Source organism: Mesoplodon bidens (assembly GCF_964165515.1).
Source record: "Mesoplodon bidens genome assembly, chromosome: 7".
In the NCBI taxonomy this organism is placed as follows: domain Eukaryota; kingdom Metazoa; phylum Chordata; class Mammalia; order Artiodactyla; family Ziphiidae; genus Mesoplodon; species Mesoplodon bidens.
This window is the reverse complement of record NC_138164.1, coordinates 86,340,943-86,359,312: the sequence shown is the minus strand read 5'-3', so window position 1 is coordinate 86,359,312 and position 18,370 is coordinate 86,340,943. Positions and strand designations below refer to the sequence as shown.

Below are 18,370 nucleotides of genomic sequence, written 5' to 3'. Positions count from 1 at the left end.
TCTATTCCATTCCATTCCATAAAATGCTCATCAAGACCCCCCAAAAATGATTTCATGACTCACTAAAAGAATATGCTAAACAGTGTTCTAAGTCTAATCCTCACAACATTCCTAGGAAATAGATACGATTATTATCCCCATTTTAAAGATGAGAAAACTGAGAAACAGAGAGGTCGAGTTATTTATCCAAGGTTTTTCAGTGAAAAAATCAGTGCTGGGATCAAAAAATGAAGGAGTCTGGCTTCAGAGCTTTATAGTAAAGAAGAAAAAGAGAGGCCAAATATTAAAGTTGCCAAGACCTGAGGGAGAACTAAAAGACCCTCACTGCTGATTACACACAAGGGGCAAGGGAAAGGAAATAGTTAAATAAGATTAGTGCCTGAGCTCATTCACCCAAGAAATGATTATGAATGTATGCTTCCCAGTTGGTGCCATTCTTCCAGAGAGTGACAAAGGTGGAACAGATTCTGGAGGAATGAAAATTACTGAAAGTCTTCTGTGAGAATGCAAATACTCTGCCGGAATTAGGAAAGTGGCAGGACTAAATGTACTTATCCCTTTTCCTCTTCCTTATATTGGCCAAGTCAGACGAGTGGGAATACTTGAAGGGTCTTTTAAAACTTAGAGATACAATATTAACATCAGTTTCACCTATAATCATGCAACATAATTTTACTTTGGAATGAATTATTTTAATCTTTTAGAATGCTAGTAAAATGGGAAGCTAGGGACCATTAAAGCAAAGTAAAATTTCTAATAGGAAGATCAGGAAAAGAAAATCTTCAAGTCCCAATCACCATCAGTTTCCAAGTAAAGTGGCAATTTCTAGCCTTCTAAATGGTCTTACTGAATCCTTTCCAATTTTACCCTCCTCCAACCTATTCTTCATACAGCAGGCAGAATAATCTCAATGAAAATATGATCATGTCAGTTCCCTGTTTCACTGTGCCTTTTCATTGCTCTTAAGATAAAGACCAAAACCTTTAACAAGGTCCTGTGTGGTCTGGCCCTAGCTTACCTCTCTAGCCACTCCTTCTATCATCCACTCACATTGCTCATTTTACAGTCCCTTCAATATAACATTTTCTTTCCTCCTGAAGATCTTTAAATATTCTGTTCTCACTACTACAAATGCTCCCTCTCACTCCACCATCCCTCCCTCTTTACTGAGCTAACAGTCACTAGTCCTTCAGATCCTGACTTGAATTCACATACTCAGGTAGTCTTTCCAGATGTTCTAGACTAGATTAAAACATATTGCTCTTAGAGCATACTGTGCTCACATTGTTCTTAAAACATATTAAGTATGTTCATATTAAGTATGAATTAAGTATTCATTCTTAGACATAATCCCAATTGCATTTAAATCATAAATGGTGAAATTATCTGTTTGCTATCTATTTTTGCTTCATCGTAAAATCTGTGAAGACATGGACTATATGTCCTAATCCCCTTGGAACCACTAGAACTGTCAGGCTGCCTGAAAACTACTTAGTACAATGCATTATTTTCTCAAGCCTCGGAACTAAAAGTTTAGTAAACCAGAGAGTCAGGTAGTTTCACCTCCTCAAACGCCTTCACCTTGCAAGATTGGTATCCCTTGCACAAAGGTTATATTTAAAAGTATTCAGTGGGGCAAATACAATATTCTGTTTTAATAATATTTGCATTACCAAAGAGAGTGAAAAGGTGACAGGCCATCATCAATAATTCAAAAAGATCTAGTTAATTTTTCCAGGTTGTCTTTTTTTCATGCTTGTTTATATTTATAAAAATTCTTTCACTTTGACTATTCATTAGCATAACTAGCCTCCTATCATTAGTAAGATTAATAAGAGCTGCATCTCATATCTTATCCTTGCAGTCTAAATTTTAGGTAGATAGGGCTGTTTAAGATTATGTGTATTCCTTTACATAATTTTTACATTGGTCCTGAAGACAAAATGCCTGGGTTTGAGTTCTGGCTCTGCTAAAGAATGTGACTAAATTGCTATTTTACATATACACATATGTATATATAAAATAGTGTGGTAGAAAGAACACAAGCAGTGAACCTGAAGCCATGAGGTCAAGACTTGCCTTTGTCTGGGTTTCCTGTGTGAATTTAACCAAAAGTAAGAAATGGTGCCTGAAAAGGTAAATATAAAATTCAAGTACTAGAGAACAGACGGCACGACTTGAAACAGATCATATGTGTAATTTAGAATAGATCATATCATACAGGTAAACATATTTATAACTTCCTAAATTAATGACCATGGAACAAACTTTAATAGAAAAGATGGAGGCCAGCTATTGATACTTATTTTTTCTGAAAACAAACAAAACAATGGAAGTTCAAATAGTATTATTAACTTAATGTTCCTCAAGGATGTCAGAATATAAGAAAAATATCTCTTCTTATGAAAGGTAAGATTAGACCCTGATTAAAGGCAGTAGAGTCAGTTAGTTAAAAGGTTAAGAATGTTTCATTCACACCCCTTGGCTCAGAAACACGAGAGCACCTCAGACACAAGAGACACTTAAAGTGTGTAGACAGGAATACTCTGAGGATGCTGGGGCCATTTTACACCACCATCTCTTCATATCCAGCCACCAGTATCTTTATCATTACATCTATTTAGGGATTGTAATTCATATAATGCAGTAACACCATGGGCAGAAATGGATAAGTGCTGTCAAAACGTGCCCTGGATATGCAGAATCTCTCTAGTATGGGAAAGAACCACTTCTGTGGTTCTTCTGGAAGAACCACAGAAGTAAAACATTATGGGAGCAGTAGCTTTAATGAACTGCATCCTCCAGTAAGAAAGTAGAACCATCCTAGAAAAGGAGTCCCCAATGCTAAAATTTTTGCAGTAAGGGACTATATATTTCAAATAATTTTCTAGCTTCATATCTGAGGTAAAGATTCCAGCCCCACATGACTGAACAGTTAGCAGGTCAAAGGAGAATCTACACACATAAATATACAACAAAGACAGGGCCTATGAAAAGATCCTGGAAGAGAAAAGAAGAATTCTGTACTCAAGATACAGAACAAAAACATACTTTTGAAAAGGATTTATTATAAATACAAAAAAAGGTTAGAATGTGTATACTTTGGATTCCATAAATTTCAAGAAAGGTCTGCTGACTATGAAATAAAGCATTAAAATGAGATTATAAGACAAGAGGAAATAAAAAGGAATTGGCAGAAAATAACATGTCAACAAAATTAAATAAGACTACAAGAAAAGAAAATTTCCAATAGCTGAATTAAAACTTGAACAAGAGGCAGTAAAAACCATAATTGACACTGTAGAAAACCAAATCTGTAACACATGGAATAAGTCTGAAGAGATTTCCTATAATACTGAGGCAAAGTAAAAGTAGCAGAAAACACTAAGAAAGGAAATAAAAGACATGTGGGACAGATAACACTCCAACCAACAAATCATAAGTGCTCATAGGTTAAAAAAAACAAGAAAAGAGTAGGGGGTAACTAACACAAAAACTCCTTTGTAGAGAAAAGACCTGATCCATAAGCCAAAATTACTCACAGAGTACATAGAAAATTGATAAAAAAAGAGATTAATTAGTAATATTTCTTAGTGAAATTTATGAATGTCAAAAATATTCAAAGAAATATATCTAGTAAGCATCCAGCCTAATAGTGGGAGGAAGGAGTGAGAAACAGATTACCTAGGAATGGAAAAAATAAATGGGTTGACCTCAGACTTCTCCACAATACTACATGTCAGAAAAAAAAGAGTAACATCTATACAATTCCCAAAGTGCCATCCTAAATAAACTGTTGCCCATGTAAGAAAGCATTAGAAACACACTGTTGGGTAGACAAAGACATAGATGTTTCCCTTTTGCATATTTCTAGAAAAACTAAGATGTAATCAATTGGTGGAGAAATAAGCCTACATAAAGAATTTGAAAGGGGACTTACAGTGTTATAAAAAGGCTAGTGGGGTGCATTGAAATGAATTAAATCAATTTAAGTAAGATTACTTTAGATATTACTACCAAACAATGCAAATGTTAACTAATAATTTTCATAATAGTAGATATTAATGTCTAAAAGCCAAAATCATATTTTAAAAGCAAAGAAGTGGGAAAAGAGAGGGAAATAAAAATTCAGGAAATAAGTTCTCACTTTACATGGGATGGTTAATCAAAAAATATTTCTTTCTGCATAGTTAACAGTAAAAAATATTTAAGTACTTTTAATCTTAAAAAATACTAACATCAGCCAGTAGTAAATTAAAAAAACTTTTTAAATGTCATCAAACTTGCTAGAGAAAAGGCAAAAACAAATATGTATATGTGGATAATGGACAAAAGAAAATTTAAATGCCAAAGATAATTTCAATAAAACACAAAAATAGAAAATATAAAACAAGATGACAGGGCTTCCCTGGTGGCGCAGTGGTTGAGAGTCTGCCTGTCGATGCAGGAGACACAGGTTCGGGCCCCGGTCTGGGAAGATCCTACATGCCGTGGAGCGGCTGGGGCCGTGAGCCATGGCCGCTGAGCCTGTGCGCCCGGAGCCTGTTCTTCCCAACGGGAAAGGCCACAACAGTGAGAGGCCCACATACCGCAAAAAAAAAAAAAAAAAAAAAAAAAAAAAGACAAGATGACATAGAAAGAGTAAGCATATCCTGATTTAATTACCCTTTACAAAAAACAGATTTGTTTACACAAAGTAAATACATCTGGTATTTGTTGTTTATAGGAAGTACATCTAAAATAACACAGCATAGAAAGACTTAAAACAGCAGTAATATGGATAAGGATAAGACTATATTAGAATTAGAATTCTATTAAATTAAGTTATAATTACATAAAGGAAATATTCTGCAACCAATAAAACTATTCTTTAAGGTAATTTAATGAAATAAGAATGTGCTGATAATGTACAAATAGAATCATATTTTGTAAACTATATATGTGTGTATGTATGAGTGTATATATATACATATATATATATATATATAACCAAAAAGATTAGAAGGAAGTACACCAAACTGTTAATTTTGGTGGTGGTGGGCTATGAATAATTTTAATTTTCTTCTCAGCACTTTTCTGTACTTTATCATTTTAATTAAGAAAAAATATTAGTCAGAAACATAAATACTGTAATCAATGGAAAAATATACCATCATCAATAAAAATATATCAAGACATCAATTCTTTCTAAATTAGTATGTATTTAATACAATTGATCAAAATGGTTTCTAAACTTGGCCAAGATATTCCAACATTTTAGAAGTATAAAAAAGTAAAAATATCCAAAAAGTTCAAACAAGAAATAGTACATACAATATAATGAAATATTGGCAATTAAAAAGATGGAATGGAGAACCCTCTTGCACTGTTGGTGGGAATGCAAATTGATACAGCCACTATAGAGAACAGTATGGAGGTTCCTTAAAAAACTAAAAATAGAACTACCATATGACCCAGCAATCCCACTACTAGGCATATACCCTGAGAAAACCATAATTCAAAAAGAGTCATGTACCACAATGGTCACTGCAGCACTATTTACAATAGCCAGGACATGGAAGCAACCTAAGTGTCCATGAACAGATGAATGGATAAAGAAGATGTGGCACATATATATAATGGAATATTACTCAGCCATAAAAGAAATGAAGTTGAGTTATTTGTAGTGAGGTGGATGGACCTAGAGACTGTCATACAGAGTGAAGTAAGTCAGAGAGAGAAAAACAAATACCGTATGCTAACACATATATATGGAATCTAAAAAAAAAAAAAATGGTTCTGAAGAACCTAGGGGCAGGACAGGAATAAACATGCAGATGTAGAGAATGGACTTGAGGACACGGGGAGGGAGAAGGGTAAATTGGGTCAAAGTGAGAGAGTGGCATGGACATATAGACACTACCAAATGTAAAATAGCTAGTGGGAAGCAGCCACATAGCGCAGGGAGATCAGCTCGTTGCTTTGTGACCACCTAGAGGGGTGGGATAGGGAGGGTGGGAGGGAGACGCAAGAGGGAGGAGGTATGGAGATATATGTATATGTATGGCTGATTCACTTTGTTATAAAGCAGAAACTAACACACCATTGTAGGGCAATTATACTCCAATAAAGATGTTAAAAAAAAAAAGATGGAATGAAATACACAAAATCATTACTACTGATTAAGGTGGTGGAATGATAAGTGAGTTTCATTTTCTTCTATATACTTTTCTGTATAAGTTTACCCCAATGAGAATATCTACTTTTATAAACTGTTGAAAGTAACAGCTTATTATATTTTTATAATCTGCTTTACCTACAGTCAAATGATGGAATCAATTATAATTTTTACTTTTTCTTTATACATGTCTATATTCTCTAAACTCAGTGTATGGAGCACATATTATCCCTAAATTCAGAAAACAAAAAATTGTTTAAAAAAATTGTCTTCCATATCCATCTTCCACTGTGGTAAAAGTCAGCCAACACCCCACTGCTCCAATTTTAATGTGTTTCCTCTTGTACAGTCTTCAGAGGCAACAGGGAAAAGTTTCAGTTTTCAAACAACAGGTGACCTGACATGTCATCTTTTCTGAAAGAGCTAAAATGGGTTAGCCTAAAATTCAGCTTTCCCATGAATTGCTTAGTTTTCTGTGAAAATGTTAGTTTCTATTTTTGACTTAGTTTTGACAGAGTGAAGAACATGGGATTTTTCAGGAGAAGCATAGGCTACTCTTTGACAACAACAAAATAAATAAATAAATGAAAGAAATTACTATATTTTCTCAAAAGATGTAAACGTTGAAATGACAAAATGTTTCCTTTTTGCACACTTTACTGCAAGTTGTAATTACATATGTATTTTTTATTACTGAATCACCTGTTCAACTTTACTATGCAATGAAAAAGTTTCAAAATAAAAAACAAAGACAAATAATGAACAATGTTATTGATTTTCTTAAAAATACATATGTAATCCTAGATATCAATTACAGGATTACATATGTTTTCTTTTTGTTTGTTTGCTTGTTTTTTTTGCGGTATGGGGGCCTCTCACTGTTGTGGCCTCTCCCGTTGCAGAGCACAGGCTCCGGACGCGCAGGCTCAGCGGCCATGGCTCACGGGCCTAGCCGCTCCGCGGCATGTGGGATCTTCCCGGACCGGGGCACAAACCCGTGTCCCCTGCATCGACAGGCAGACTCTCAACCACTGCGCCACCAGGGAAGCCCCATATGTATTTTTAAGAAGATAATGAATTTATCTAATTTGTCAATCCTTCCAACAAACCATCCATCCATTTATCCATTATCCCCAGAAATAATCCATAGCCCGAATTTGTGTTTATCTTTGTCATGTGTAGTTTTATACCATAACTATACAGGTAGATATTTATAAATAATATATAGCATTACTTGGCTTTTTCTACTTTACATAGATATGCGGAGATGCGTCATATAATCTCTAGGATTGTTTCTTTTAGCCATTGTTTTCCCATTCTCCATACTCCCCCCCACCATTAATTCCTTCTTTCTCAAGTTCTCCATGATTGTATATACAAACAATGCATATACAATTTTTTTAACATTAAAAGATATCCATGAAAAATAAGTATCATTTCCCCCATGTGCTCACTTTCAAAATTGTTACGTCTTCCCAGTTTGATAAGTAAAAAGCATTATACCATTATTATTTTAATTTCATTTTCCTCCTCACTGCTACTTACGTGGAGCATCTTTTCACACATTGATCTTCTATGATTGACCCTTCTATCCTTTACCCACTTTTCAAATTGGAATTTGTTGTCTTATGAAGTTTGAGAGAACTCTTCCTATATGATAAATATTGATGGGGTTCAGGAAAAGCTACCTCAAAATATGGCAACTTGGCATAGTGAATATCTTTAAACTGAAGGAATTTGAGAAATGGCACATGTAGGTCATAAGCTCTTCATGTGAGAGATGCCTGCCTAAACCCAAAAAAGCTTCCTTATCTCTGAAAATGAAGGGACGAGAGGAATCTAAATAAATGGGACTTGCTAAATTTTGCCCACATTACTATCCTTAGCTCATACTCTTTGTCCTATCATATTTTTCTGTAACTTTCCACTCTTCATCAAATCTAATATAAAAATGCTCCAGTTTTACTGTATCTTTGGGTCTTCATTTCCTTATGAAGTCTCATGAGTCATGTAAAACTTAAATTTATATGCTTTTCTCTTATTAATCTGCCTTTTGTTACAGGGATCCCAGTTGAGAACTTAGAAAAAATATATTTTTCCTCTTCTATAATATCAATCCTTTTCCTATCCTCCATATTACTAATATATCTTCTCTAAGTTAACTGTTTGGAAATTCTACCATATGATTTTTGCCATATATTTTTTAAATTTTTATATAAATAGATATTTCTATTATTTATTTTTATAGATTTATGATTTTGAGTCTCAACTAAGACAGTTTCTTACCTTTAGATTGTATATATAATCTCCTCAATTTTCTAATAGGACTTTTATTTTCAATTTTTTCATACATTTTTACTCTATCTGGAAATTACTTCTGAATCTGATTTAAAATAGGGGTCCATTTTATTTTCTTCAAGTTTGATAGGCATTGTACCAACACCATTTATTTAATAATGCACTATTTTCTCAATGAATTAAAACACCTTTATCTTCTGTTAAATTCTTTTATGTAGTACAATCTATATCTGGATTCTCTGCTCCACTAACCTACTTGCCTATTCTTATGCCAGTATAATATTGATTTCACTACAGTGACTTTATAGTGTGATCTGACATCTGGTAAGGCAAGTTTCCTCTCAATTTTTTCTTTTTCCCAAAAGACCTTGTCACTCTTCCCCCCATATCTACTCAAGATTATATTACCTAAGTTAAAAAAACACACATAAGTTAAGGTGAAATCAATTAATATACTTCCTGAAATTACAATAAATACATATACGAATTTGGGGAGAAATGGCCTTCTTTTATAATAGTAATTTGTTTTACCCCCAATCACATATGCTTTCTCTTTTGTTCAGATCTTTTACGTCCTTCAATAGAATTATACAGGTTTATTTTTATTTGGAAATGTGTCTTTCTTGCTAAATTTATAACTAAATATTTTATAAAGTTTTAGGTGCTTTTAAGAATGGAATATTTTTGCCCATTTCCCTTTCTAGGTATTTACTACTTGAGTAGATTTTTAAATTTTTATCTAACCATTTTGTATCATCTTATTAATTTTACAAGTCCTTTTGGGTTTTTAAGTATTCAGTCAAATCATTATTTTTAAAAAAAGACTATTTTAACCTCTCTTTAGTTTTTTAATTACATCTGCCAGACCTTCCAAAAATACTGATTAAAATATATATAGAAGTTAATCCATATTTACAACCTGATTTTTGACTAGATTGTTACAGTATTTCACCTTTTGGGAAAATAACTGCTATTTGTCCTTGGTTAATAGGATATTTTACGTTTAAGTAGTTGACTTATATTTCCATTTAACTTACAGATTTTAATAAGAACAGCTAGCTGATCATTGTTATGATTATCAACCTATCATTGATTGACTATCTGATATGGAGCCATCCTTGTATTCTTGATTTAAACCCTATTAGGCCATAGGTATTATTCTTTTAACTAAATGAAGGGTGAATTAGATATGCTACTATTGCATTTTGAATTCTGCATTTATATACTTCAGTGAGGTTGGACATTTTCTCTTTTTCCTTTTATGCTATCTCTAGCAGAATTAGGTATTAATACTGGATTCAATATAAAATGAATTTTAAGAGCTTTCTTTATTTACCATGGTCAGGACTAGCATAAAAGGCAACGTTTTTCCTTTTATTTTTTAAATTTATTTATTTATTTTTGGCTGCGTTGGGTCTTCTTTGCTTCTTTGCTTTGTGTGCGGGCTTTCTCTAGTTGCGGCAAGTGGGGGATACTCTTCATGGTGGTGTGCAGGCTTTTCAGTGTGGTGGCAGAGCACAGGCTCTAGGCACGTGGGCTTCAGTAGTTGTGGCATGCCAGCTCAGTAGTTGTGGCTCACAGGCTCTAGAGCGCAGGCTCAGTAGTTGTGGCACATGGGTTTAGTTGCTCCGCAGCATGTGGGATCTTCCCAGACCAGGGATCGAACCCATGTCCCCTGCATTAGCAGGCGGATTCTTAAGCACTGCACCACCAGGGAAGTCCCTTTTCTATTCTTTATAAGGGCTAGATAACAATTGCAAATCTGATCACTGTGCATTTTTCTATGTACTTTACTTACCTTTCTAATCTCTTTTATGGTAATAACCTATTAAAGTTTTATAATTATTGAGTCAATTTTAATAATTTATATTTTGCTAGGACATCATTTATTTATCTAGGTTTCATATGTTGCCACAGAATTACAGTAGTATCATCTTATAATTTACCTTGTGTCTATGGTTGGTCTTCTCTCTCAAACTTAAGCATATATTTTCGCTCTCTCTTTCCTTTAACAATCAGTGTGAAAATGGATTTTGCTATTTTCAAAGAATGTAAAGAATGATCTATTGGGATTTCTTTCTCCTTTTTTTTTTTTGGTTTTTTGGTTTTTTGCTTTTCAGTTTCTTTGATTCCAGCTTTTACCTGTATTAATTACCTCTTCCTGCTTTATTCTGATTTATCTTATTGTTCTTTAATTAATTTATTAGGTTAGGCAAAGGAATTATTTTGTCGATGAACTAAAAATATCTCAGTAAGATTTGAGACAAGATATAATTTAATAAAATGAGATTATTGGGTGATGGGTGAAATACATCCTATCTCTATTAAGACATGTATACCTTTTAGCAAACCATTTAATATGTGTAGCTAATAGTTTCCACATCTGTAAACTGAAGAGAATACAGAGCCTCAAGATTCCTGTTAAGTAAAAAATTACACCTGATAAAATTGATAATTTTAAGTTCCATTTAAGAAACTGGGGTGTTTGGAAGAATAAGAGACCTTGGGAATCACTTCCTTTAGAAACAATAATATCTAAGAAGATTCAGGTTGTCTATGATAGTGAAATATAATGGAGACCTATACTCATTCTATAAATGTTCAGGTCATAATCAAGTGAACTCCTAAGAAGTTTCACAAATATGAATGCCCTAGTACAAGACCTTCTTAAAGAAGGTGCATCTAAGTTACGTTGCTTAAAATGACAGAAAGATTAAAACAACAACAACAACAAAAAAAAACTACTATGCTACTAAACCACATCCTTATATTTTTCTTAGAAATAAAGAAGCTGGGGTCAAATGGGTTTCCAGGGACTTCGTAAACACTGTGATCTTGACAACAAAAATCTAGGTATATTTATTTATACTTTTATTGGGAGAGTTAATCACATTGATGGATTTGCAAAGAGTCTGGGACCTGAGAGAGGTTGAAAAAAACTATTCTAGGTTAGTAATCCCACTTTCTACCTTTAGTCTGTGATCAAACTTTTCTATGGTCATACTTTTGCTACTTCACCAAAGAGACCTTCTCTTTGTTGGATAGCTACAACTAGTAAAAACTCTAGTTTACGTCAAGTCAAACTTTACCTCTAAAATTCTCATCTATTTTGTTGATTTCAGTCTCTGGAGCTTCACACAGTAGAACAATTCCCCATTACAGAAAATAGCCTTTTACATATTTGGAGATAGCCATCTTAATTCCAAGATATTTTTCTTTTTCAGGCTGGTGTCTTCTAAACAACTTAGCATATGGACATAACTCATTAATTCAAAATTTTTTCTCTAAAGGAAGATGCTTTAACAACTCATGAAGACAATAACTTTATATTTTTTAAAAGTTCTCTAGTAAATGCTCACTAATTCTGATAAATGGATAGAGTGCTCTACATTTACTTATGAATTTCAGAAAGACTTCAAAGAAAGCAATTGCATTATTGTTTCATGAGTTCTACAGAATTCTACAGAATTTTTACATATTATTTATTTACTCCACTAAATTCTTAGAAACTGTAACTCATAAAGTACTTAAAAAATGTTTTTAAAGTATGGGTTATTTGTCAAAATACTATTCATGGATGGATTTCAACACATTTTCAAATTTTAGCCAAAAATAAGTTTTTGTGTTTATACTTACTTACAAAGGATAAATGCAGTAATATCATTATTTTAAGTGATTCTAAAAATATCACTTACATCAATTCTTTTTGGATAAAAAGGGAGGAAATACTTAGCGGAGTGACATATAGTATCATACAAGGGAGAACAAATTCCAAGATGGTAAACTAAGCTCCATAAAACTTAGCAACAAAATTAAATAACTATACAAGTGTATTACTTACGGGTACAATTCTGAAAGCTGTTCAGCTATTGCATAAGCTGTTGGGTCTCTGTCTAAGGCATACAGAGTAATATCTGACTCCTTCTGTAGAATGGCTCTTGTGTGTCCTCCTGAACCAAATGTCATATCTAGAAAAAACTAGCCAACACAGAAAAAGAAAATTATCACTTAGCATGAACAAAATTTATTCTTGCCAGCTACCTTATTTCTAGATACACATAATGCTTTTCAGAGCTGATAGCAAGTAGAAAAACAAATAACTTTTTTTTTTTTTTTTTTTGCCTAGAGTTCAATTTGTTATACATGAGATCTGGATCAATTATGAGTGATCAGTCCAAAAGAATTTGTCAGAGTAACAGCAAAATGATAATCTTTGTCACATGCTGGCCAATTCAAGGCAAATTTGCATTTCCGTCCATAAGTTCAAACTAGCCACAGTGTTGTGCTGCTAGCTTTTTACTGCTGTCAAGCACCTGACTAAAAATGATATTTCCAACAATTTCTCATCATTTGGAGACAGCTTACAATTGGTGTGGCTCACTTTATCTCAAGTTCTCTAAATGCTTTATATTAAACATAAAAAATATTCAAGAATACAGAGAGAGAGAGAGAGAGAAAGAGAGAGAGAAAGAGATTATACCTAACAGTAGTCATAGGACTAATATGAAATTAACAAATCAGACCTGAAAAAGCCCAGGGCTTAAGTCAAAACACCTGGGATAAATTATAGCCTTGCCACCAAGTAGCTACATAGCTTTGGAAAAGTCATTTAAAATTCCAGGGTTTTTAGATTTCTCCAGAGTTTAAAAAGAAAAAGAAGGTCTAGAAGAAGATACTCCAACACCTGCCTAATTGGTAAGGTGACATATAATTTCTCATCTAAACCAAAACACTTTTGGTAGTAAAAGATTTGCCAGGATAACAGGATACAAGGTATGGGAGTACATATGTTTAAATGCTTGGATCACTGAAGACACATAATGAAGTTAATTGGATCTGAATCTATTTCTTAGCTATTTTATTTGGCCACACTTAAGAAAACAATGCTGGCCCACTTAAAAAAAAAAAAAAAAGCCAGCTGGCAGTTGGGCAAGAAACTAGACCTGGACCATAAGAAACATAAATGTAAACAAGGTAGTTGATTGTAGTTGGTTTGGAAGTCAAGACACTCAGCACATCCTCTCAAAGTTACACTCTTAGTTTAATGTGCTCTCTGAATAAGCCTCACTGGTATGATGAAAATAAAAACAGTTATTCCAATAATACTGAATACTGTGACAAATAACATACACTATAAGTCAGACTGTTAAAAATATTTAAACATATAACTTTTTAAAAGTTCATGTGTACATTGCACAAAGGAAATTCCTGTAATGGATTTGAACATTTCCCTGCCCTGAATGTTACAACTGATTTCAGGGAGAGTGGTCAGAGACAAGGCACAATTATGCTCTGATTTTTTTTTTCTTTTTTTTTTTTTGGCTATAAGCTACCATGCTGAGTCCTGTCCTCTGATCATGTCCTCAGAAAAGTTAGCCTACTATTCAAAGAATAATATGGAGGAAATCTTCTGATCAAAATTGAGAAGAGGACGGATGTAAAATATAAGATGTAAATGCGGTTTAAAAAAAAGGTACAAGCACTGCTTCTTAACATAAATGTTTTAGTATAACTTAACCTTGTACTTCTATCACTGTCAGAACAAAAGGTATGGCTACATATATTTTTCACCTTTTTAAACAGTAACTTTAAAACAACACTTAAAGTCTTATTATTGGTATGGCTGTTAGGAGTACATATTTAATCTCAAGATTGAATAATTTCCTCAGTCTGTATACTTATTTTATGCATCTATGAGGGTAAAAATCTTCTACCATAGCTTGCCATAGCTTGCCTCAGTTTTAAAATTGCTAGAGGTTTACCATGACTTAAACAAATAACTTTTCCAGGCAAAAGTATATACCACTTTCTTGTTATGCCCCGATATCAAGTCTTATATAGCCCTGGATTTAAACTGAGAATATATCAAATAAAATAATTTGCATATGATTACCTTATCCCAAGCCAGGAAAGTCCCAATCAATATTTTTTAAAAAAATCCTTATGATTAAAAATATTTTGGAAAATGTGAGATGATTATAATCTACATGATTATTTTTTTAATATATCATGATTATGCCCTTGGAGATGTACTGACAATCGAGGAAGTTTCCATAGGAAAAAAATAATCTATTATTACCAGTCAAGTGTAAAACAAAGCAAAAAGTGGGAGACAAATGGGATTTATGAAACTAGAACTGAACCCCACAATATGTCCTGGGTTAATAGGTGATTGGAGCCATCGACTTCCATTTTTAAAATTCTAATGTACACTGTCCATCAAATATAGTAAGTGACTTCTAGGTCTTATGAGTCACCCAGCACTACAATTGAAAAGGGAGCCAATTAGTTTTTCCATTCTCCTGGGTCACTAACTTGACATAAGACCACATTTTTTAATTTGTACAACTTGATAATAAAATAAGGCGACTGGATGATTTTTTTGCTTAACAAATGCATAAGAACAACATAACTGAATGTTTCAAAATAATCCTTTTATGAATCTCAACTATGTATATATGCAAATGTTTATCTTATGCTCCAAACATATATGGAATTCTTTCTTTGAAATTACCTGATATAATTTATCTAAAAATCCGAACCCATATGATACCAAGAGTTTTTTCTGGTAATTTCACTCATCACCTTTATAACCCTGGCCAAATCATTTTAAGTTTCTGAGATTCAACTGCTTCATCTAAGAAATGTGGATAAAATGTACCCTTGTTTACCTCAGATATTTATAAAGGTTATCTTATTTCTTCCTTAAAACAATGAAGTAGGTGTTAGTAAATTTTACATACACAGAAACTAAAATTACACTAAGCTAGTAAATGGCAAATGTAAGAATTGAATACAGGTGTACCTGGCTCTAAAACCCGTGTTCTTTCTCCCACTGACTCTGCATTAAGTCAACAGAGTCTATATCTGCACACTGCTTTATGACTTTCCAAGCATTAATGTTTTCCTACTTGGTCTAACAAATACTCTGTAACAGGGAAAAGTGGCATTATCCCCATTTTTACAATGGGGATTGTAAAAAATTTGCATATTATTATGCAAATTATGCATATCTTTCAAGTTCAGAAAGATAATGTGACTTAAGATCATATTAATAGTAAGTAAGGGAAAGAGAATTCTAAACAAGGTCTCACCAACTCTGAATTCTGTGATTTTTCTGAAAAAAAATAAAGAGAAGAAGGGAGGGAGGAAGTGAAACAATAAATAAGAAAAAAAATAAGAGGATGGTTAAGAAAGAATCATGGCAGAGATGGCTTTACAAAAATTATACAACAAAAGCTTAGTGTTTTATAGATGACCCATTCCCACTGGAATTAAGGCTCTTGAAAAGCCATCTTTCTGTATCTTTATTTCTCTCTTTCTCCCTCTTCCTCTCTCTGTGTTCCTCTTCTCCTGTTTCAAGAAGATGCCTAGGTATCTAGAGCTTTAGAATGTATGTTCTTTGAGGATATTTGCATGGAAGAAAGAAAAAACTTTCTATCTTTCCTATCATTTGAAGACAACCACTTTTGTTCGGGTTTTTTAGTTTGTTTGTTTGTTTTTGCGGTACGCGGGCCTCTCACTGTTGTGGCCTCTCCCGTTGCGGAGCACAGGCTCCGGACGCGCAGGCTCAGCGGCCATGGCTCACGGGCCCAGGCGCTCCGCGGCATGTGGGATCTTACCGGACCGGGGCACGAACCCGTGTCCCCTGAATCGGCAGGCGGACTCTCAACCACTGTACCACCAGGGAAGCCCAACAACCACTTTTGTATCTTTTAGTTAGAAACAACAACACAGTTCAGAAAGAGAGAATGCTAGTTACCCTGGGTAGGTGGTATCTTTAAGGAAAAGAGATGAGAGACTTCTTTGAAATTGAGTAGGAGAGACGGAAAAGATGAACAAATTCCAGAAAGGCGCAGGACCAATAAAGTGACTGACAGGTGGTAAAATCTCAGAGCAGCTGGCTAGATGATGGACTGAAGGGGAAGGACCCTCAATCACAGGGTTCCCAATGTTACCAGAGATTTCCATGCCTCTCTATGGCACAGAAGAAGCAGAACCTTTGGTCCCAGAGGGTCTACAAAGATGGAAACAAAAGGCATCTTAGGGGAAATTAAATGTGACATGAGGTGAGTAAGAAGGTGCAAGGTCTCTGCATAGCTCTGGATGGTGTGTGGGGTCTGGGGGATAAGTGAAATTGATGGCTTCTCAGCACAGGGAGACTGGGGATCAAAATCAAAGTGAAGGTGATTTAAAGAAAATAAAAACTAGCATTTGAGGCAGAGGATTCATCACGACAATTCTCCAACACTGCCTCCAATTCAATATGGTAGCATCAGTGCACAGTGGTAGGTGTTCACTGTCTATTTAATGATGTGATATGAAAAAAGAGCTCAGTCTCCCAATGTAACTATGAGAAAGATTGCAACACTCATTTGTGCATATGAATTCAAGAAGTAAGTCTCATTATGATAGGATCACATAAAATAGTCACAAGATGCCTAGCTTTTAAGTCATTTAACGTCAATGTATTCCTAATATTAGCAATTGATTCATTAATGAACAGAACTTTTTCAGAACATTAATAATGATCTGTAATTATATAACTCTATAGCACCATGTTTTTATTTGCTGATCAGTCTCCTTTACATTTGAAATAAGAAAGTGAACGTTTCTTAACTTATGTTAGCTCTTTTAATCAAATACAAATAAGTGACATTTTATCCCATGGTCTTCTAAATATCATAGAAAAGATTAGATTTTACTTTTCACCATGATGAGTCACAGTTGAATAGTTGAGCTATAGCTGCAGATCTGATATGGACATGGTACAGACACAGAATTTCAGAGCTCAGAGGGACATAACAGACTATTCCACCTCCTCATTTTACTTATGAGGAGACCAAGGCCCAAAGAAGGTAGCTGGTAGCTAGTTGAGGGCAAAGCTAGTATTAAAACTCAGACCCTGTGCTCCTTCCACTTCATCTCATAATACTCCCCCACTGAAATTATATAATCACACTGAAATAAAAACAATCGTTCTTTGGAAAAGCATTTTCTTGATATGAAGATATATACAAGTGGGAATTCTGCACCTTAAGCCTCCAACACAGTTAAAAACAACCACTGTTCTACCATTTTAATTTTAAGACTGTATGATGATAAATCTGTAGAATTAAATTCTAAAGACAATTATGTTTTATATGTGGCCTAAAAAAATGTCTGCCCATTATGTGTAATAGCTACTGGTGAAGACTGACCCCTTGACAGGTTACAGTTTTCAAATTCATCTTGAAATTAAAAACAAAAAATTAAAACACCTAAAATCATAGACTCATGGGTGATTAAAGCTAGAAGGGCCTATAGAAGTTAAGCCAAATTTAATTCCGTCATTATATACCACTCTGTCTTTCTAGATTATATCTATGTCCCTTTTATACTTCTCAAATGTGATATCCTTTAAGACAGCTAAGGCTGCTCTCTGAAGTGGGGAGACTTACAGAAATCAAGGGATTTGCCCAAGATCACCCTGCATAGACTAGATATTTAAATGATTTGTTTTTCCCCAATACAAGACCTCTAATCATTGAAATTTTCACACTGGGACAACACTGTTAAAATTGGACAGGAAAACATTTTGGGCCATGAACAGTATGAGGGCAGATCTTCCAATTACATTTTTCTACTGTTGATTAGTCATTTCCAATCTGTGCAAGATTTTTAATCTGAATTTTCATCTGAATTTGGAAACAATATGGCCTTATTTCACTTTAAAATTTCTTCCTATGAATATTTTCTTTTCTGGCAATTAATTTTGAATTTTTCAAATGAAAGTTCTTTTGAAAGAATTTTAGTTAAACTTCACCTATCTGTAACTAGCTTCATTTTGAAAAACTGAAATGTCTCAGGCATATACTTAACTTTCTAGAGTTTTTTCAGGAGGTAATTAAATTAAAATGCATGGCATTAATTAAT

At 33.8% G+C, this 18,370-nt stretch overlaps 1 protein-coding gene across 5 annotated transcripts in view; it reads right to left on the bottom strand.

Annotated features, from left to right (window-relative positions):
* METTL15 (methyltransferase 15, mitochondrial 12S rRNA N4-cytidine) overlaps positions 1–18,370 on the bottom strand; it is a 379,555-nt gene that overhangs the window by 273,628 nt on the left and 87,557 nt on the right. For all 5 annotated transcript variants that reach the window (XM_081241338.1, XM_081241341.1, XM_081241337.1 and 2 more), the window contains one exon: positions 12,297–12,433. In XM_081241338.1, the coding sequence (XP_081097464.1) occupies positions 12,297–12,433 (137 nt within the window). The remainder of the gene's footprint in view (positions 1–12,296; positions 12,434–18,370) is intronic.